Raw genomic sequence first — 22190 nt, forward strand, 5'->3', positions numbered from 1 at the left:
GTGTATTACACACACCCACACATATATATACTCATCCATATACATATATACTTTACGTCCACTGAGAGGGCCTAGAAACAATGACTCCTCAGTAGCAATAAGCACACCTAACACCTAGATCTCTAAATACCACTTCATAGTAAAATAAACCAACATTGCTAAGAGAAATGTCTTACTCTAGGGCTGGCACAGAGATAGTACCAGATGACTGTGGAATATCTTGTTGGATCAGAAAGAAAATGCTCAAAGAATCATAGAGTCATTGGCAAAACAATAAAACAAGAATCCATGAGTCTACACTGATATGAATAAATAAGTGAAAAAAGAGGTAGAAGCTTTTCTTTATCACAGAAGTCAGCTAATAAACATAAAAGAAACTACAAAATCAGAAAAATCACCATTTGGCACCCATCTTGATAATCATGGATTCACACAAGAATCATCAATAGATGTTAAAATTAATGGGTAAGTTTAAGAGTAGTAGGATACTAACATAACTTAAAAATATCTAACCACAGGTACGTATTAATTACAAAGAATAAAACAGTGACTTTATCTTGTAGAAACCTGGCAGATATCTCCTTAACTAAATTATAGAAGTTATCATCACCAGTAATAGGAGAAATAACAGTATTTGCCCTCCTCATATAATGCACTAGAAAGTACACAACATCACGTCTGTAGTATTCCTGCCTAAAGTACGTAACCCAGGGCTGGGCACAGTGGCTCACGCCTGTAATCCCAATACTTTGGGAGGCTGAGGTGGGTGGATCACTTGAGGTCAGGAGTTCAAGACCAGCCTGGCCAACATGATGAAACCCTGTCTCTACTAAAAATACAAAAATTAGCTGGGCATGGCGGTGGGTGCCTGGTCCCAACTACTTTGGAGGCTGAGGCAGGAGAATCGCTTGAACCCAAGAGGTGGAGGTTGCAGTGAGCCAACATGGCACCACTGCATTCCAGCCTGGGCCACAAGAGCAAACCTCTGTCTCAAAAATAAAAAATAAAAATAAAATACATAACCCAAATCTAATCACGAGGAAAAATCAACCAATCTCACACTGAACATCATTCAGCTGGGAGTGGTGGCTCATGCCTGTAATCCCAGAACTTTGGGAGGCCAAGGTGGGCAGATCACCTGAGGTCAGGAGTTTGAGACCAGCCTGGCTAACATGGCAAAACCCCGTCTCTACTAAAAATACAAATATTAGCTGGGTACAGTGGTGCCTGCCTGTAGTCCCAACTACTTGGGAAGTTGAGGCAGGAGAATCGTTTGAACCCAGGAGGCGGAGGTTGTAGTGAGCCAAGATCACGCCACTGTACTCTAGCCTGGGTGACAAAGAGAGACTCCAACTCAAAAAAAAAAAAAAAAAAAAAAATGAACTGGGTTTATATAAGAAAATGCAATTATTTGCTTACCTTTTAACTCATCATACATGCCTACATTTATTTCAAGGGAAACAGGAATGTTGACAATGAACCTAAACACATTCAGCCAATCAAACCTATAGTCTACTCTGGTTCTGGCTATACAATGCTTATGCACCCTAAACACAAATTTGGGATTTAAAAATAATAAAACCAAAATGGTACTTTTTATACTTTCCATTTAAAATATTACTTCAAAACTCAGTATACAGGAGTTCCCACTTCTAGCCATGATGGGAGTAATGAGAACCAGATTATTCCTCTCCATTTAAAAACTAAAAAGTTAGGAAAAAAAGTGAAATGTTTTCAGATATTTGGGTAACTGATAGCACATCCTTGAAAGAGTGGAAACAAAAAGTGAGCCCTATGATTGTCCAAGTGTGCTGTCTGCAAAGTTTCCAGGATGCAGTGCCAGAAGGGGAAAATCCAAAGCCCAGAAGTATCCCTACATTGACAAGCCAGATTTGAGTATTCAGAGACATCAAGGCAGCTAGAATTCCTAGAGCAAAGTATCCAAAGAGGAGAGAACTGCACAAAGACAGTTCTGTAGCTCTGTAGAGGATTCCCCTTAAGTCTTCAGTTGAATATTGACTGGCATATGCAGTGTAGGAAAAATTACCTGAAGCAATGGAAAGAATCACCAAAAAGGAGCAGGAAGACCAATTACAGCTTTAAACAACGTGAAATACAAAATGTCTGGCATTCAAACAAAAATTAGCAGGCATATAAGTAAACAGGAAAATATAATTCATGATGAGGAAACAGAATCAGACCCACAAATGACAAAGATGAAAGGACTTGTAAACAAGGACACTGCAACATCTATTATTTAAAACATTGCTAAAAGAAATTAAAGACTCAAATAAATGAAAAGAAATTCCATGTTCATGGACTGAGAAATGTAACACGGTTAAAATTTCCATACTACCCAAAGCAATCTACAGATTCAGTGCAATCCCTATCAAAATCCCAAGAGCATTTTTGGCAGAAACCAAAAAACTCATACTAAAATATATATCGAATCTTAAGGGACCCCAAATAGCCAAAGCAATTTTTAAAAAGAACAACAAATTTGGAGGACTCACACTTCCTGATTTCAAAACATATTACAAAACAGTAATCACAACAGTGTGATATTGGTATAAAGATAAATCAACAAATGTAATAAAGACCCAAGAAATAAACCCTCACATATGTGGTCAAATAATCTTCAATGAGGGTACCAAGACCACTCAGTAGGAAAAGAACAATCTCTTCAACAAATGGTGCTGGGAAAATGGGATACAACAAAAAGAATGAAGGTGGACCTTTATCTTATACCCTCTACAAAACTTAACTCAAAATTGATTAAACACCTAAACATAAGAAATAAAACTAAAAAACTCCTAGAAGAAAACACAGGAGAAAGCTTCATAACATCTGACTTGGCAATTATTTCTTGGCTATAACACCAAAAGTATAGGCAACAAAAGCAAACACAGACAAATGGGACTACGTCAAACTTAGAACCTTTTGTGCATCAAAAGGCATATATTTTTCTCCCTTGCAGAATGGGAGAAAATATTTGCAAATCATAAATCTGGTAAGGGGTTGATATCCAGAATATATAGATGACTCCTACAACACAATAACAAAAAATCAAATAACCTGATTTAAAAATGGGCAAAGGATTTGAATGGACATGTGCCCAAAGATGATACACAAATGGCCAACAAGCACACAAAAAGATGCTCAACATCACTAATTATCAGAAAAGTACAAATCAAAACCACAAGATATCACCTTACATCCATTAGGACGGCTATCATAAAAACAAAACAAAAAAAACAGAAAATAAATATTGATGAAAATGTGGAAAAATTGGAGCCCTTCTGCACTGTTGATGCAATTGTAAAATGGTACAAAAAGATTAAAAATAGAACTACCATATGATTCAGCAATCGCATTTCTGTCAATATATCCAAAAGAATTGAAAGCAGAGTTTCAAAGAGATACTCACACACTCATATTCATAGCAGCACTATTGACAATAGGCAAAAGGCAGAAGCAGCCCAAATGTCCATCAATGGATGAACAAAAAATAGTACATACATATGATAGGATATTATTCAACCTTAAAAGGGGCAAATCTAAGAGTCTTTAAAAAATTTTATGTATATAAAATGTATGTGTGTGTATGTGTGTTTAAATCTCTTTAAAAGAGAACTGACTAAAGGTAAAAGATCAACAACATAGTTTGGGATTTAAAATATACAGCACAAATAACAGCACAAAGTTTCAGAAAGGGGAAACAGTATACTGTTAAAAGGTTCTCATAAAATATATGAAGTAGTTTTATTACTCAAAAGTAGACTGTAATAATGATGTATACTAGCTACTACAAACAAAACTACAAGAAAAAAAGAGTCACAGACAAGTCAAAAATGGTTATAAAGTGAAGTCATAAAAATACTCAAAGAATCCAAAAAAGGTAGAAAGAACAGATGAGACAAAAAACAAATAGCAAGATGATAGACTTAAACCCAATAATATCAATAATCACATTAAATGTAAATGGTCTAAATTAAAAGGCAGAGATTAGGAAACTAGATTTTAAAAAGCAAGACCCAAGACCCAAAAGCAAGACCTATTTTTATGTGTATCTGTCAGATACTCACTTAAATATAAACATAAAAAAGGTAGAAAGTAAAAAGATGGAAAAAAATATCATGTTAACTCCAATGAAAACAAAGCTCGAATGGCTATACAAAATAGATTTCAGAGCAAAACATATTACCAGGATTAAAGAGGTCCATTTCACAATGATAAAGGGATCCAATTCACCAAGCAAGCATAACAATCATAAATATGCGTGCACCTAGCAATAGAACTTCAAAATACATAATGCAAAAATTTAAAGAATTGCAAGGAGAAATCAGCAAGTCCACATCTATAGAGATTCAATACCATTCTTTCAAAAATTGATATAACAAGTAGACAAAATCAACAAGGACATATAGAAGACCTGAACAATTCTATCAACCAACTTGACTTGACTGACTTTTTTTTTTTTGAGATGGAGTCACCCAGGCTAGAGTGTAGTGGTGTGATCTTGCTGTAACCTCCACCTTCTAGGTTCAAAGAATTCTTCTGCCCCAGCCTCCTGAGTAGCTAGGACTACAGGCACACACCACCAACCTCAGCTAATTTTTTGTACTTTTAGTAGAGACGAGGTTTCAACATGTTGGCCAGGCTGGTCTCGAACTCCTGACCTCAAATGATCCCCCTGCCTCGGCCTCCCAAAGTGCTGGGACTACAGGTGTGAGCCATCCCACCCAGCCTTGACTGACATTTATAAACCACTCCACCCAAAATTATTTTCAAGTGTGAATGAATCATTTGCCAAGGCAGACCATAATCTGGGCCATAAAACAAGTCTCAATAAATTTAAAATGATTCAAAACATACAATGTATGTTCTTTGACCACAGCGAAATCAAGTTAGAACTAAGGAAAAAATATCTGAAAAATCCCCAAATATTTGGAAACTCATCTACATACTTCTAAATAACAAGTGGAGTCAAAGAAATCACAAAGGAATTTATCAAGGATTCTGAACTTTAATGAAAATGAAAACATATCAAAATTCATGAGATGCAGTCAAAACACTATTTAGGGGAGAATTTTATAGAATTAAACACTCCTTTTCGAGAAGAATAAATGTTTCAAATTATGAGCCAAGCTTCCAACTTAAGATTCTAGCAAATCAAGAACAAATAAAATGCAAAATAAACAGTAGAAACAAAAATAATAAAGATGAATAGAAACCAGTGAAATTGAGGATAGAAAATCAATACAAAAAACTAAAAACTGGTTCTCTGAGAGGATCAATAAAATAGATCAATAAACCTCTAGCCAGGAGAACAGGAGAGAAAAGAGAAAAGACAGCAGTCAGAATGAGAGAGAGGACAGCACTATATGTCTTACAGATATTAAAAAGATTAATAAGAAAATGTCATGAATAATTTTATGCCAATGAATTTAACAACTTTAGATGAAATGAACAGATTCCTAGGAAAATACAAACTATCAATGCTAACTCAAGAAGAAATAAACTGAGTAAGTCTGTGTCTATTAAAGAAATTGAATTTACAGTTAAAATCCTTCCCACAAAGAAAATCCCAAGCCTAACAAGCCTATATATGTAAGTCACTTAGTATTGTCTGAAGTTTAAGATACATGGAAGGATCAAATATTTATTAACCGTCATGTGCAGACACTAAAAATATAATTTTGATATCATTATGTTGGTATTTCAGCAAAATTATTCTGAAGGAAGCTGTGTGAAGAACTGTGTGAATAAGCTGTGTGAAGAATTTAATTTCCTAAAAGGAAATAAATGACATAATTTGGGGACAATAATGAGGTTTGAACTAAGTCAGTGGCAATGGTTGTTTTGTTTTTTTCTTAATTGTGGGTGTTGGGACCAGGCCAGATTGAAAGATGGATGTTAGTAGAAGCAGACAGAGGACCAGATGTAGTAATTGACTGGCAATTAAAGATATGGAGAGGAACAGAGTAAGGACACCACATGACTCTTGGCTTGAACACTAAAAGAACCCTCATTAAGGCCAGGCATGGTGGCTCACGCCTGTAATCCCAGCACTTTGGGAGGCCAAGGCGGGTGGATCACCTGAGGTCAGGAGTTCAAGACCAGCCTGGCCAACATGGTGAAACCCCATCTCTACTAAAAATACAAAAATTAGCTGGGCATGGTGACGGGCACCTGTAATCCCAGCTACTCGCAAGGCTGAGGCAGGAGAATTGCTTAAAGTCAGGAGAAGGAGGCTGCAGTGAGCCAAGATCGCACCATTGCACTCCAGCCTGGGCAACAAGAGCAAAACTCTATATCAAACGAAAAAAAGAACCCTCATTAAGATAGAGACTACAAGGGTAAAACAGATTTAGGAACAAGAAGATGGGTTTATTTTTCAACAAATGATGCATTCATACATTCAGCACCTAAAAGACACACAAAAGACAATGGGATATATGGAATGAACACGCAGGAAATCTGTGTAGATAAATCAGTATGCTCTGTCTCCCAGGATTACTTGCAATTAAAGCATTCCCATAACTATACAATTAATAGCTTTTCCTTGTCAAAGAATTTTAGAAATAAGAAAGTGGTTAAGAGATTTGAGAAAACGAGTCCCTTTCCCTATACACTTAATTCATGGTACTGAAACCCTACTTCACTTATGTTTTTCATTGTCATTTCGAATAGCAAAACCTTATTTATGCACTCCATCTGGTTTAATGAATTTGACGTACTTTCTTCAGAAAAAAATTGATAATGTGAAGCTCTCTCCATATATTTTCCCTTCTTTTGTGTGGGTAAAATGATTATTCAACTCTACCTGTTGAATCCTATTGCCTCTTTTTAAGGTTTTATTTGCTTGTTGGACATTTTCTGGCTTCTCTTATTCTATCTGGGAATTGGTATTTTAAAACATACATACACACACGCACACACGCCTGTTCAACTTAGTCAAATAATTGCAGCAACCACTTTTTGAGCTAGTCTTATAAACCAAGAATATGTTAAGTGCTTTACATACATTATTATCTCATTTAATTCTTAAAATCTCAGAAAGTAGGTAACTCCATTTGGTGAATAAATAAAACTGAACCTCAAAAATATTACATAAGGAGTCCAATGTCACACAACCAGTGATGTCAGTATCAGGCCTTGAACCTAGGTCTATAGAGCACCAAAACCCGTGCCACCTAAGTTTCATACATTTTTTGCTATCTGTAACAAATCCTATACAGAAGGTCTTACAAAAGTACTTTCATTCATGCAACAAATATGAGTGCCTACATGTCTTTAAAATTGCTGTAGATATACTTTGAACAGCCCCTTTCTTGAACTGTTTTTGCAACTGGAAAGCTGCACACTATGCACTTTTCCCTTTACTTCCTCTCCTTAAATGTCAAATTTAATCATGTTATGATTATTATCAGGTAGTGGTTCAGCCACAGCTATTTCCTGCCCCAGTTCCTGTTCAGTACCCAGAATAAAATCCAGCATATTTTCATTCCTAGTGCTCTACAACTACCTGTTCTAGGAAGCAGTCAGTTGTTCTCATCTGAAAACTCACTTCTATATTTTGTGTCACATTAGCAATTTTCATGAGACTAACAAGGTGGACTAAAAATGCAGTTTTCCTAAATGTCACTTAATATTTTCCACTTTCACATGATTCTGGTCATCAAGTGATGTTTCAGATTTGTAAATTTAATGTATTTATGGTTCGGTATTAATCTGAGAAGACAGAAGCATGAGACTTTCTCAGATTTTCAAGGGCAGTCCCAATTTAAAACACCCTGGCCAGGTGTGGAGGCTCACATGTGTAATCCCAAGACTTTGGGAGGCCAAGGTGGGAAAATCGCTTGAGGTCTCTAGCCTGCCCAACATAGCAAGACCCTGTATCTACAAAAAAATAAAAATTAAAAAATTAGCTGGACACAGTGGTGCATGCCTGCAGGTGTAGCTGCTCAGGAGACTGAGGCAACACGATTGCCTGAGCCTGACAGTTCAAGGTTTTACAGTGATCGCACTTCTACTCCAACCTGGAAGACAGAATGAGACTCTGTCTCAAAATAAAAAAAATTCTGGCCCACTATCATATATCAAGTAGGGGTTAAGAAAAGACAGTCAAAATATGCAAAGGGGAGTTTGCAATAATGACTCCAGGTGGTTACAGACTAGGTAAAGGGGTTAAAGGATGGCAACCGTCACTTTGGAATTCTTCGAGTCTTACTTTGAACTGGGAAAATAAGTATTGTAAGGTAAATATTAAATAAACATGTAATAATGGACAAACTGCTGAGGTTTTCCTGTAATTTTAGTATCTAAGTATGCAATTTCCAATTATCAAAATTGGGTAGTACTCACTTTGTCCAATCACATTTACATACCATTATCACTTAAACCTGGCCTTCACACATACATTTTATACAAAGCTACAATTACTTACCATTCCCTCAGCAATCCACATTTCTGTTCTGAGACTCTGCCTCTTCCTGTTCTGCATGGAATGCCCTCCTTCCCCACCTACAAATACCACCTTCAGACCTTTAAGGCTTCAGTGTTAGCTCCCCTGAAACCCAACTAGTTCTCTCTTAAAATTATTGTTTCTTTTTTATTCACTGCTTTCCATGTGCCAGTACTTTATATATTTTATTTAAGACTTAATATCGTCTTTGAAGTATTATCCTTTCCATTAAACTGATAAGGGAACTGATGCTAAAAGAGGTTTGGTATTATGTTCCAGGAATTCAAATCCAGACTGTCTATACTTTAACTGAATTCTTGTCTCAAGAATTATTGGGACCACAAGCATTTTGGATTTTGGAATATTTGCATATACATAAAGAGGTATCTTAGAGATGGGACCCAAGTATAAACACAAAATTCATTTATGTTTCATTTACACCTTATACACATAGCCCGAAGGTAATTTTATATAACATTTTAAAATAATTCTGTGCATGAAACAAAGTTTTGACTTTTTTTATTTTTTATTTTGAGATGGTGTCTTGCTCTGTCACTCAGGCTGGAGTGCAGTGGCACAATCTCGGCTCACTGCAACCTCCACTTCCTGGATTCAAGTGAGTCTTCTGTCTCAGCCTCCGGAGTAGCTGGGACTACAGGTGCATGCCACCACGCCCGGCTAATTTTTTTTGTATTTTCAATAGAGACGGGGTTTCATCATATTGGTCAGGCTGGCCTTGAACTCCTGACCTCAGGTGCTCCACCCTCCTTGGCCTCCTAAAGTGCTGGGATTACAGGCGTGAGCCACCGCGCCTGGCTTGACTGTATTTTGACTGTAACCTGTCATATGAAGTCAAGTGTCTTGTGGCAACATCTTGACACTCAAAAGGTTTCAGATTTTACAGCATTTCAGATTTTCAGTTTACAGATGCTGAATCTGTATATATCGTATTGTATTATCATAGTTTGTTCAAATACCTATCTCTCCCATCAAATGGATGCTCCTCAAACACAGAGAAGGTAACTCCATCCCTTTATCTTCAGCAAAATCCAATAGTGCCTATTATACAATGATCTCAAAGTGTTACTATGTAAAATAGTGGATTCAATTTACGGTTTTGCAGCATTATTTTCCACTGAGTAGTCTCCTACTATAAAGTCTCCAAGAATCCAATTTTACTGTGGTAATAAAGTATAATGGCTTGGAACGTAGGCTTTGGAATCAGAGTGTATAGGTGTAAATCTCACCTCTACTGACTCATCAGTGAAGAAATCTTGAACAAATTAGTTAACTAAGTCTTGGTTTGCTCATCTATAAAATGACAGTAATCAGTACCCATCTCACAGGACTAAAATGATTAAATAATATACAAGTAGTCCAACTATTTCAAGTCTCATTTTATCCACATGACACCCTAAATTCTCTTCATTTTAGTGAAGGTTTTTTTCGTTACAAATTCCTTGCAATTCTGCATTAAATGGACCAGCCAAAAAAGGTTCATGGTTTAAAAACTGGGTGGGTCACCTTATTTTTAAGGCCAACTGTCCAGTGCCAGTTTGGGCTCAAAGAAAGTTTACTCTTGGAGGCTTGACTATGCAAGAGTGCCCCTATTGTATACTATACTTGTTTACTCACCACATTTTCATGCTCCACCAGAAAGTGGTCAAAATTAGAACACGAAAACTCTCCACCTCACTAACACCTAACCTAAAACTATCAGATGCATTCAGACAGCTAGTCTGTGTGGGAGGCAGGCTATTTCTGGAGCAAAAAAATTTCCTGGAACCACTTTGTTTCTGGCCCCAGACACGGCTCATTCTCCCCAGACCTCCAGATTCCTCTCCTCTAGGTTATGGAGGTTGAGCCACTGCAACTGACAAGGCATATCCATTTCCTTCTCTTAAAATTTGCAGTCCATACACCATATCCAAGTTAGGATTTCAAATTGTTATACTGTTTTGTGGCTCTTTAGGCTAAAGTGCGCAGTTTCCAGACTCTCAGAATTCCCCTTCCAGTATTAAAAATACGGCGAAAAAAGCCCAGTTTGAAAGAAAACAAACTTTACAAAAATACCTGAAAACAAGATCAAATACTAAGTCTCTAGCCAAAGTCTTGGAGGAAAAAAAATGAAAAAAACGTTTAAAAATGGCAAAAGCTAACCAAAAACTGTAAGATTAAAGTATCACACCTAAAAAGTAGTCTCAAAGCAAGGAGGATATACTATACACAAAGAAAGTAACCGAAAACTACAAAATATTTAATATTCACCATGAATTTCAAAATTACTTGGCATGTAAAGTACGCACTGAGATTAATAAATTGTTCCAGATCCTGCACAGGTTAGTATAAGGCAGTTCCTTGTTTTTGCCACGCTAAAAATAAAAAGGGTGACAGATTAGTGACAGAATGATCCCTGAAGTTACACAAGGAGGTGCTGAGTTAGAAAGCCATGACTCGAAGGACAATACCAGAATGCTGGCTGTCAACACTGGGCAGATAAAAATAAGAAAAACCGAAGCATGCTGTTGGAGCACGGTATTGTTTCCAGACGGGAACTACCCCTTAAGGCCCATGCCTAGCATCTCAGCACCCTCTCCGCCGTGTTGGGATCGGAAAACTCGACTGCCGCCTGCTCAGAGGGGGCAGGGCAGCGACCCTCCTTCCACCTCCGCCAGCGCGCGAGCCGCCGCCGCCCCCCCCCCCCTCCCCGAGCCCGCTCCTCCGGCCGCTAGCTGACCTCTCCCTGCCCGCCGGGCTAGCCACCCGAGACCCCTGAACGCCCTTCCAGGACCCGACGTCCCCTCAGCACAGCGCTAAGGGAAGGAAGCAAAGGACAGGGGCCTGGGAGCGGGGCCCGAGGGGCGGGTGGCGGTGCTGGGGTTCGGCCAGTCACCATCAAGGCTTGAGGACCGCGCGAGCTCGGGGGGAAGGCGGCTGAGCCTCCGCCACCAGCCGACTGATAGGAGGGGGTCGCGGCTGACTCCGGCCCTCAGGTACGGGAGACTGCCGGGAAAGACGCCGGCGGCGGAGGGCGACGCGCTGGCCCCGGAGCCCCCACCTCCATCCCGACGACCGCTATCCTCCCTCGTCCCGATCCATCCTCGAGATTGTGTCAGAACTCGACGACCTCCACATGGCCCACCCGAGCGCGGAGGTGATGCCGCTCTTACCGTAGGAGCGGGCGCCGCGCCGCTAGGAGGCGGCTGAGGTGCGCGCGGGAGACTCCGAGGCTAGCGCCGCCGCCGACAGAGCCCGAGGAGCCACAACGAGGCTGCCGGCGGGCGCGCTGCCTCCAGAGCGTTGCCCCACCCCCTCTCCCGCAGGATTTTGCGCCGGAGCCTGCAGTCACTGCGCGCGGGCAGGGAGGATGGGAGGAGGGGCGGGGCGTCCCGAGAGGGCGGAGCTGAGCTCCGGCTGCTCTGATTAACATCTGTGGGCCCAATGGGAGCACGGAAACTCCAGGCTGAACTTGGACTGATTTCCCTCCTAACCCGTGACAGTAGAGAGGCGGGACCAATGGGGCTTTTTATTGCCGCCTTTCTGTCCAACCCGAAAGTTAGGAAAGTCGATTGGTTTACACCGGAGGACAAATGGTCCAATTACCGCGGAAAAGGGACCTCTGAATCCAGATTGGCGTCCTCCCTACCTATAGGATAGGCTCAGGGGCGGTGAGACCCAGCCCCGGATGTGGGCGCGGCACTGAGGTAGGACTGAGAGATCCTATAACGCAGTGTTTTGGGGAGGCGGAACTGAATTTTTTTCTTAATTATCATGTGACGGGTTCTGGATTTAATGGGGGGAAAAGTGCGGAAAAGGACAAGCATCCAAACTGGCGAATTTCCTGATCTTCGCGTCCCTCTCCGCTCTCCGGCCGGTGGCGCTGCCAGGTGAGTCTGGGGCTCTGCCCTAACCCGCACGGTAGACCGGCGCTGATCTCCTGATGCTTCCGTGGGCTGTGCGGCCGACCCCCAACCCATCACACAGCCAGCCCCAAACGCGCACACGCCTGCTTGGCTCCAGGGCTTCTGTGCGCATCCAGCAGGAACCGTGGTAAACTCCAACGTGTGCTGGGCCCACAGCCCATAAAAGGGGAGCGTCCGGGTGGGGCGCCGCGAGCCAACTGTCGGTGTTTGCAGAAGGGCAAGTATAGTTTAGGAGCGTCCTGAAGTTCCAGGGGCAAGTAGGCCCCCAGATAAGCTAAGTTGTAAGCAGAACGCTGTTCCTTTGGCAAGGCCGTTGCTGCAAGGCTTTTCAAAAGCGACTCATTATGAAGAATAAATATGTGGACTCATGAAGCAAAATTATCTTTGGGATGAGGCAGGTTCACTTGGTAGAGTACTGGCAGTGGCGAGAGAAGGGAAATGGGGGCTGATACCCACCCGCGGGCGATGTGGGTGGGGCTCTATATATTTCCATAACGGGGTCACTCCGAAGGTTTTAAAAATGAATAAGGAATCATTAACAAATATTTAAGTGTCTTCCTAGTGCAGGAAATAGCCACCTTAAATGGGAAACATTTTAGTTGAGCACATTTTTGGAGTACGCACCTCCCCCTTTCATGTGGAGAGAATAGTAGGAAACATAACGACTGCCCAAATTGATGAAGACGTAAATGTAAAACTGGGATCGTATGTCATCGTTGTAGCTCAGCCTACAAGCGTACAATCCTTCAATCGTCATTTAAGTATCAGCAGTGCTTCCCCACTGAGGGTATTTTCGTGCAAGAACATAACAGAATTTTGTTACATCCCACATTATAAATCTTGTAGGCACGATAAGATTGTTACTTGCATCCTTTCACCTCCAGCCTTAAAGCACCTGTGGTGAGTGCAGCCAAATATAAGAAAAAAATGAAGCTTGTCTTATCCGATGGCAGATGGAACAGTTAGGTTTAAGCAAATGTATAATCGTAAACCGTTTTTCAGAGGTTCACAAAAACGGCCAGATAGATTGGAGATGGGGATTGTGCAATTTACAGGATGAAATCCATCCATGGTTATTAATCAACACACACCCATCCAACCCTGCTTCCAAATTCAGTCCCACATCCCACTATATGGCAGCCTCTGGCCGGGAAAGGAAACCAACACAGAAAAATGCCTCCTTAGGAGCAAAAGTACTGCAGTATGAAGCCTGTGCCAATTAAGTAAACAAGTTTAAGTGCCACTAGATGGGTATAAGGGAAAAGAGGTGAGTTAGGAGACTCATACTTAACTGTTGAAATAGAACAGATGTGTCCTCTTGCACCGTGATAGCCATCCACTATTTAAAGTAGTATAGATGTTGCACAGTACATCAAAGTTAGTTCTAAAACATAATTGAGCACGCTAATCTAGGGTATTTGGCTCAATTAGCCAGTTTCTTCACCTTTTCTCTATTATCTTCCTGCATCTTTCCTCCTACCACGCATGCTTTTGTTCCTATGGGTAGCACCTTCTGATCTTTTTCTCTTTCCATCAAGTATCCTCTCTCATCTTCAGGGCCATTCCCCATTGGCTTATTTCTCTGTTTGTAGTCATAAATTCTTCCTTTCCTGAAAATTTCTTCTTTCAGTTTCATATACCCTATCTTTCATTTTCTCTTCTCCAAATGCCTCAAAGGAATAAAGTGTTCTCAATTGTTTCCATTTCTTGATCTTCTGTTAACTGCATACAGTCTGGCTTCTGATTTCCCATTCTACTTATCCTTTTTCCAAATGGTCATAAAGGTTGGTATAAAAAACTTAAGTAGAGGAACATATCATAAAACTATATGTGAAGATTAAATAAAATAAATGCTATCCCTAAGTTTTATGCATTCACAATCAAAATTCTAAGTTTTTAAGAATCAGCTTAGCAATTTTAGCATTGAAAAACTGTAAGGACAAAATAGAAAATATTCTAGAAAAGAAGCCGGCATGATGGCTCACACCTGTAATCCCAACACTTTGGGAGGCTGAGGTGGGTGGATCACTTGAGATCAGGAGTTCCAGATCAGCGTGGCCAACATGGTGAAACCCCAGCTACTTGGGAAACTGAAGTGGGAGGATCACTTGAACCCGAGAGGCAGAGGCTGCAGTGACCCGAGATCGTGCTACTGCACTCCAGCCTGAGTGACAGAGTGAGACTCCATCTCAAAAAAGAAAAAAAGATTCTAGAAAAGAGAACAGCTAGTAGATACTAGGTCTTCCAGATATTAATACATTCCTAGAGCAACAGTAAGTCATACAGTATTAGTGCAAAAGAGAAACATATGGATCAGTGAGGCAGAATAGTGATATAAGAAATAGCCCCCAAAATTTAGCATCTAATAATCACAAAACATCAAAAGTTATTAGGTGGTCCTGATTATTGAATGGATAACAAGTAGTTTTATATATATATATATCTCCACAAATCAGTGAGAGTATTGTTAAAAGGAAAAAAACTATTATATCAAGAAGATATTTGTAAGAATTTTTATGAGAAAATAAGTGAGAATTTAAGAATATAAGTTTCAGACTATGTGAAAATCCAGTGTTACCAATGCCTTTTATATTATATAGCCTAACAACCTCTTTACAATTTTTTTTTTTTTAGACAGTGGTCTCACTCCCATCGCCTAGGCTGGAGTGCAGTGAGCAACATGGCTCACTGCAGCCTTGACTTCCCGGGTTCAGGTGATTCTCCCACTTCAGCATCACGAGTAGGAGGGAATACAGGCACATGCTACTGCACCTAATTTTTTGTATTTTTAGTAGAGACGGGGTTTCACCATGTTGCCCAGACTAGTCGTGAACTCCTGGGCTCAAGAGATGCACCTGCCTTGCTTGGACTCCCAAAGGGTTAGGACTATGGGCATGAGCCACTGCCTCCAGCCACTAAAATGTTAATTCTACTTTATATTCTTGTAATTTTTATTAATCATTCCCTCCTTTTATTGATGGATTGATTGATTGAGACAGGATCTCACTCTGTTGCCCAGGCTGGAGTGTAGTGGCACGATCTCACGGGTCACTCACTACAGCCTCGACTTCCTGGACTCAAGCAATCCTCCCACTTTAGCCTCTCAGTAGCTGCGACTACAAGGTGCATACCATCACGCCTTGCCAATTTTTTTATTTTTTGTAGAGACAGGGTTTCGCTATATTGCCCTGGCTGGCGTGGAGCTCTTGGGCTCAAGTGATAGGCCCACCTCCTACCCAAGTACTGGGATTACTGGCGTGAGTCGCGCACCCTTCCCATTCCCTTCTTTTAAAACTCTTCTCAGCTTGATACCCACCTTTCCCTTTTTCACTACTTTGAATGCTTTTTTCTTTGTACCCCTTGAAACTGAATGAAAAATTACAGATTTGCAAATGTATAGGAAGATGAAGAACATCTTTGCGGTGCAAGAATAAAGTTGTAAGTGCCTGGACTCAAGTGATAGCATTGAAAAGGAATCACCTGACATTTTGAATAGAGCTTATACAGTGGATATACTAAAAATTGTATTTTGTCATGGGCTGTAAGGAATGGTGGATATAATGTCAATGATCACTAAGTTTTAGAGGATTTGTAAGGAAGAATAGTAGAATGTTTTCAAAATTAGGAAGTCAGTTGGGAAAGAACCAGTTTTGTTCACTAGGAATGGAAGTGATACTTTTTTTCTGGTATCAAAACAATCTTGACTTTTTCTCCTTCTCTTAGGGTGTATTCCCTTTTTTTCGATCCTGCAACAGCCTCTTTAAACTGTTTAAATGAGAATGTCCTTGGCTCAGAGAGTACTACTCACCTGGCTTTTCACATTACTCTTCTTGATCATGTTGGTGTTGAAACTGGATGAGAAGGCACCTTGGAACTGGTTCCTCATATTTATTCCAGTCTGGATATTTGATACTATCCTTCTTGTCATGCTGATTGTGAAAATGGCTGGGCGGTGTAAGTCTGGCTTTGACCCTCGACATGGATCACACAATATTAAAAAAAAAGCCTGGTACCTCATTGCAATGTTACTTAAATTAGCCTTCTGCCTCGCACTCTGTGCTAAACTGGAACAGTTTACTACCATGAATCTATCCTATGTCTTCATTCCTTTATGGGCCTTGCTGACTGGGGCTTTAACAGAACTCGGATATAACGTCTTTTTTGTGAGAGACTGACTTTTAAGTACATCATCTCATTTCTATTGCTGTTCAACAAGTTACCATTAAAGTGTTCTGAATCTTTCAAGCTTCAAGAATACCAGAGAACTGAGGGAAAATAACAAATGTAGTTTTATACTACTTCCATAAAACAGGATTGGTGAATCACGGACTTCTAGTCAACCTACAGCTTAATTATTCAGTATTTGAGTTATTGAGATCCTTATTGTCTCTATGTAAATAAAGTTTGTTTTGGACCTCATTTTTCTACATGACTCTTGAATAATCTGTTGTATGTGGTCAGTATCTAAAGTAAGTAAATATAAAACCTTTAACCTACATGTTTGGGCCAGGCGAGGTGGCTCACACTTGTAATCCCAGCACTTTGGGAGGTCGAGGCAGGTGGATCACTTGAGGTCAGTTCAGGACCAGCCTGGCCAACATGGTGAAACCCCGTCTGTACTAAAAGTACAAAAATTAGCCAGGCATGGTGGTGGGCGCCTGTAATCCCAGCTACTCAGGAGGCTCAGACAGGAGAATCACTTGAACCCTGGAGGTGGAGGTTGCAGTGAGCCAAAATCACACCACTGCACTCCAGCCTGGGCAATAATAGGGCTAGACTCCATCTCAAAAACAAAACAAAACCTACATATTTGAATAGAAGTTTAATATACGACGGTTGTATTATGACCAAAGTAAATGGCCATTTGTGTTTCTAAATTATGAAGGAAAAAAAAAACCTAGTTACTAAAACAGGGATGCCATTTTGTATTTACATTTAGAAAGAATCTGAGTTTGACAGATTTTTATCTAGGCTAAATTCATTATTACCTCTATCTTCTGGTTGGGACAAATAATTCTGAGGTGGCATGTTAAAAAAGCAGAAAAGCTGGGTGCGGTGGCTCACGCCTGTAATCCCAGCACTTTGGGAGGCCGAGACGGGCGGATCACGAGTTCAGGAGATCGAGACCATCCTGGCTAACACGGTGAAACCCCGTCTCTACTAAAATACAAAAAAAATTAGCCGGGCGAGGTGGCGGGCGCCTGTAGTCCCAGCTACTCGGGAGGCTGAGGCAGGAGAATGGCGTGAACCCGGGAGGTGGGGCTTGCAGTGAGCTGAGATCCGGCCATTGCACTCCAGCCTGGGCAACAGAGCTAGACTCCGTCTCAAAAAAAAAAAAAAAAAAGAATCTGAGTTTGACAGATTTTTATCTAGGCTAAATTCATTATTACCTCTATCTTCTGGTTGGGACAAATAATTCTGAGGTGGCATGTTAAAAAAGCAGAAAAGCTGGGTGCGGTGGCTCACGCCTGTAATCCCAGCACTTTGGGAGGCCAAGGCGGGCAGACCATGAGGTCAAGAGATCGAGACCATCCTGGCCAACATGGTGAAACCCCATCTGTACTACACAAAAATTAGCTGGGCATGGTGGCGGATGCCTGTAGTCCCAGCTACTCGGGAGGCTGAGGCAGGAGAATCGCTTGAACCCAGGAGGCAGAGATCACACCACTGCACTCCAGCCTGGCGAAAGAGCGAGACTCCATCTCAAAAAAACAAAACAACAACAAAAAAAAAACAGCAGAAGCTTGCCACTTACTAAAGTTAGGGGGACCTAATAATCCTGATTCTGTCAGGACAGGCCCAGTTTATACCTGTTGTCCTCGGGTCTCAAGGAATTAGTGCCCCTCTCACAATTAGAAGTGTCTTGAATTGAGAAAGCATATTATCACCTTCAAGGTACTAATCAATTCCAATGAAGCAGAGGTGGCAGTACTTATAAAAATTCCAAAGAGGTTGAAGTGTTTTATAACCCTGAAGCACGATGATTGTTCTTACCCTATACAACCCTCACCTTTAGCTTTAAGAGAAATCTAAAGTGATTTTTTTTTTTTCTGTTTTAAAAAGATCAAACAAAAAAGTGATTTCTGGCTACTGAAACAGAAGGTCTAGTTCTGCCTTGTAATGACAGATAACATAAGTTTCACAACACAACAGATTAATACAGCGTAACTCATTAGGCATTTGAACTAGAGAACTAGGCTAAATAAAAACTAATCAACTGCAAATATTTTAATCTTATAATTGGCAATAATTAGTATTTTCAGTACATAAAAATAGGATTGAGAATAGTTAGTACTAGGAATAGAATGTCCCAGGCTTGATCAGATACCTCTAACTCAACTGAGAGATCCATCCATGCTTTGGTTTATGGGATCTATCATTAAATAAATTCCAAGTAGAAGAAAGCTTACATTTCTCTAAAAAACCAGCCAAGAGGATTTTGGAGTACAGGGAAAAGGAAAAGAAGGGATGGCACCGCGGCAAACAACCAGCTAGGCCAGAAGGCAGCAAAATTTCTCTGTAAAGGGCTGCTCAGTAGGTGATGTGGTTTCTTTTGCAACTACTCAACTCCGTCTTTATGGCAGAGGAAGCAGCCATAGACCATGGCTATATCCCAATAAAACCCTATTTATAGACATGAAATTTAAATTTCAAATGATTTTCATATCACAAAATACTATTTTTACTTTTGTGTCAACCATTTAATGCCATAAAAACCATTCTTGCCTCACACACCATAGAAAAACTGGTGGTGCGTTAGATACGGCCTACGGGAGGTAATTTGCTGACCCCTGTGCTAGGCAATAAAAGCAGAATGGAATTCTGTGTGAGATGTTAAGAGGAAAGGTCTCTTGCTCCCCTAAACAGTTCTACAAGGAAGGGAGAGAGAAATTAGGTAAGAATTGTACGTAAACGGCAACACGATAACCAACTTGTTTACACATGAGGGTCAATGAATTTTAACAGCATCTGAAGGATTCCCAGAAAGCAGAACTGCTCTACTAAATAAACACTTGAAGCAGCACAATAAATTATCATGGATATGTGCCTCAATACACCCATAATGTATTACATTAAAACATTACGTAATGAAAGACATTAAAGATAGAAATCATGCTTACAGGTAGAAAAATCAAAACAAATGGACCAATATGTAAACAGTACTGTACGAAAATACCTTCCTAGGTTTTAGTTATAGGATTCTTGTTTATATGACAGAGAAATCTACCAATGACGTTTTTTAAGATTAAACACACTGCCTCATGAAGGAAACTTAAACATCAGAGGTTCTTACCAAAGCCGATTTTTTCTAGGTTAGCATGGATGTAACTTACTCTGGTTTGGGCAAAAGATTTGTCATCAACAATCTGAGTAAAAGCAACCTGTGCACAAAGTAACTTTTTATAAGACTTGAAACTATGAAAAGGGGCGGAGTGCAGTGGCTCATACCTGTGGTCCCAGCTACATGGAAGGCTGAGGTGGGAGAATCGCTTGAACCCGGGAATTCAAGATTACAGTAAGCTATGATCATACCACTGCACTCCAATGGGTGACAAAGTGAGACCCTGTCTCAAAAAAAAAAGAAAAAGGCTAAGTGTGGTGGCCCACACCCACACCTGTAATCCCAGCACTTTGGGAGGCCGAGGCGGGTGGATCACTTGAGATCAGGAGTTCGAGACTAGCCTGGCCAACAGGGTGAAACCCTGTCTTAACTAAAAATACAAAAAATTAGCTGGGTGTGGTGGCCGGCGCCTATAGTCCCACTTGAACCTGGGAAGCAGCGGTTGCAGTGAGCCGAGATCGTACCATGGCACTCCAGCCTGGGCAACAAGAGTGAAACTCCGTCTCAAAAAATAAAATAATAATTTTAAAAAACATTCAAATGATCCAGAACTTAGTAACATTTCATGAACATAGGGACCAGATATGGTAGCCTCAACCAAACATGTAAAACATGAACACAAATCTACCAACAAAGAGCTTTCAAGCACAAAGAAAAATACTTGTACAAAGCTTCAAGAAGTAGAGATCTATCCTTGGGTTCAAGCTTACTGCAATTTTAAAAGTTATTAACCTGCGGGACCCCGTGGCTCACACCTGTAATCCCAGCACTTTGGGAGGCTGAGGCAGGTGGATCACGAGGTCAGGAGTTCGAGACCAGCCTGTCCAACATGGTAAAACCTCATCTCTACTAAAAATACAAAAATTAGCCGGGTGTGGTGGCCGGCACCTATAATCCTAGCTACTCAGGAGGCTGAGGCAGGAGAATTGCTTGAACCCTGGAGGCAGAGGTTGCAGTGAGCCAAGATCGCACCACTGCACTCCATCCTGGGTAACAGAGCAAAAGTCCATCTCAGGGAAAAAAAAAAAAGTTATTAACTTTATAAATTTGGTCATCTGGTTTCCAATTTGCTTTTTCACAGTGCAGCAAATAGGAGGGAACTATTGACTAATGAACAGAAGTGATAGCCAAAGGAGAGGAAACCACAGAATCATCTTCATACAAGGGCGAGCATATCACTACGCACCTGAGTCATCAGGAAAATCAATTAATTTCTCTTTATTGAGAGGAAAATATATCAGAGTCCTTTCGGTGTTATATATACAAGCCACAAACTACCAAAGGAGTTTTCCTTACTGTTGATTGGTCATGTTTGCACAGTAAACATCACTGTGAGCACAAAGTATTATTAGTGTCCTTATACTTAGTGGCATAAATATTAAAACATGCAGAGGGTTGGGTTTGGTGGCTCTCACTTATAATCCCAGCACTCTGGGAGGTCGAGGTGGGAGAATCACTTAAGACCAGGAGTTCGAGACCAACCTGGGCAACATGGCGTAACATGAGGTCAGGAGTTCGAAACCAGCCTGGCCAAAATGGTGCAACCCTGTCTCTACTAAAAATACAAAAATTAGCCGGTGTCATGGTGCACACCTGTAATCCCAGCTACTCGGGAGGCTCAGGCAGGAGACTCACTTGAACCAAGGAGGTGGCTGGGTTGCAGTAAACTGAGATCACGCCACTGCACTCCAGCCTGGGCGACACAGTGAGACTCTGTCTCAAAAAAAAAAAAAGTTACACAATTTTAGAATAGGGTGGAAAAGGACAGGACATCTCTTTGTTGTAATGATGGAGAAACTAAAGCCCAGATAAATAATTAGCCCATGGTCACGGATAAGAGGAGGAGTGGGACTCCAAATGCTATTTCCACAAATATGTCTCCTGTTAAAGGAAAAAATAAAAAGTAACAGTGGAAGCTACCAGTTGTCAAACCCTGAAGATACCACTGGGTTACAAGCTTTTCTGAGGGACCTGCCTTACACTTCACGTTTCTCATTTTGTGTTGCCCTGTATTCAAGTCAGTCAGTCATACTGTATTACGCCATAAGGCAGTTGTCATCTATCTATACTTTTGCCTGTCTACCACTATCATCTATACATGACAGTCACAAATTTGTAATCCAATCAAGAATAGGCAGTCTATGATAAGACACGATTTTGAAATGCCAGCTTGGGAAAAACAGTGAACTAGGAAGATAGTTTTTGATGTCCACCTGCCTTTACCATACCTTGCCTTGACCCCTTCATGAAATTCCTCCTCACAGATGCCTATCCTCTGCCCCAAATTAGAATACAAAGAGGAGATAGTGAGGAAGGTGTGAAATGACTGGAGTGACCCAGCACAGAACTCTTTTAACTATTCTTTTGACTAATTCCAGAAGCAGAAGCTAACATGTAAGGTATGTAGAGTAAGCCAGGCAATGTGCTCAGTAAACATTTGGCATGTTCTGTCACTTAA

General features: G+C 40.7%; 2 protein-coding genes across 13 annotated transcripts in view; one reads left to right on the forward strand and one right to left on the reverse strand.

Annotated features, from left to right (window-relative positions):
* The window catches only part of PHTF2 (putative homeodomain transcription factor 2), a 159506-nt gene extending 147737 nt beyond the window's left edge, over nucleotides 1-11769 (reverse strand). For 8 of the 12 annotated variants that reach the window (XM_074035677.1, XM_074035673.1, XM_045388652.2 and 5 more), the window contains exon 1: nucleotides 11638-11769. The gene's annotated coding sequence lies outside the window, so the exon portion shown is untranslated. Of the gene's footprint in view, nucleotides 1-10773; nucleotides 10841-11525 lie in introns of those variants that run through there. The other 4 variants (XM_005550386.4, XM_065541029.1, XM_074035674.1 and 1 more) reach the window with 2 other exon arrangements.
* A 396-nt stretch (nucleotides 11770-12165) lies between these two features.
* Nucleotides 12166-16809, forward strand: TMEM60 (transmembrane protein 60). Its single transcript, XM_005550389.4, has 2 exons — nucleotides 12166-12354; nucleotides 16114-16809. Exon 2 carries the CDS (start codon nucleotides 16164-16166, stop codon nucleotides 16563-16565), a length of 402 nt encoding a protein of 133 aa, XP_005550446.1. The 5' UTR covers nucleotides 12166-12354; nucleotides 16114-16163; the 3' UTR covers nucleotides 16566-16809.
* The last annotated feature ends 5381 nt before the right edge of the window (nucleotides 16810-22190 follow it).

The sequence above is a fragment of the Macaca fascicularis genome, chromosome 3, assembly GCF_037993035.2.
Source record: "Macaca fascicularis isolate 582-1 chromosome 3, T2T-MFA8v1.1".
In the NCBI taxonomy this organism is placed as follows: Eukaryota; Metazoa; Chordata; class Mammalia; order Primates; family Cercopithecidae; genus Macaca; species Macaca fascicularis.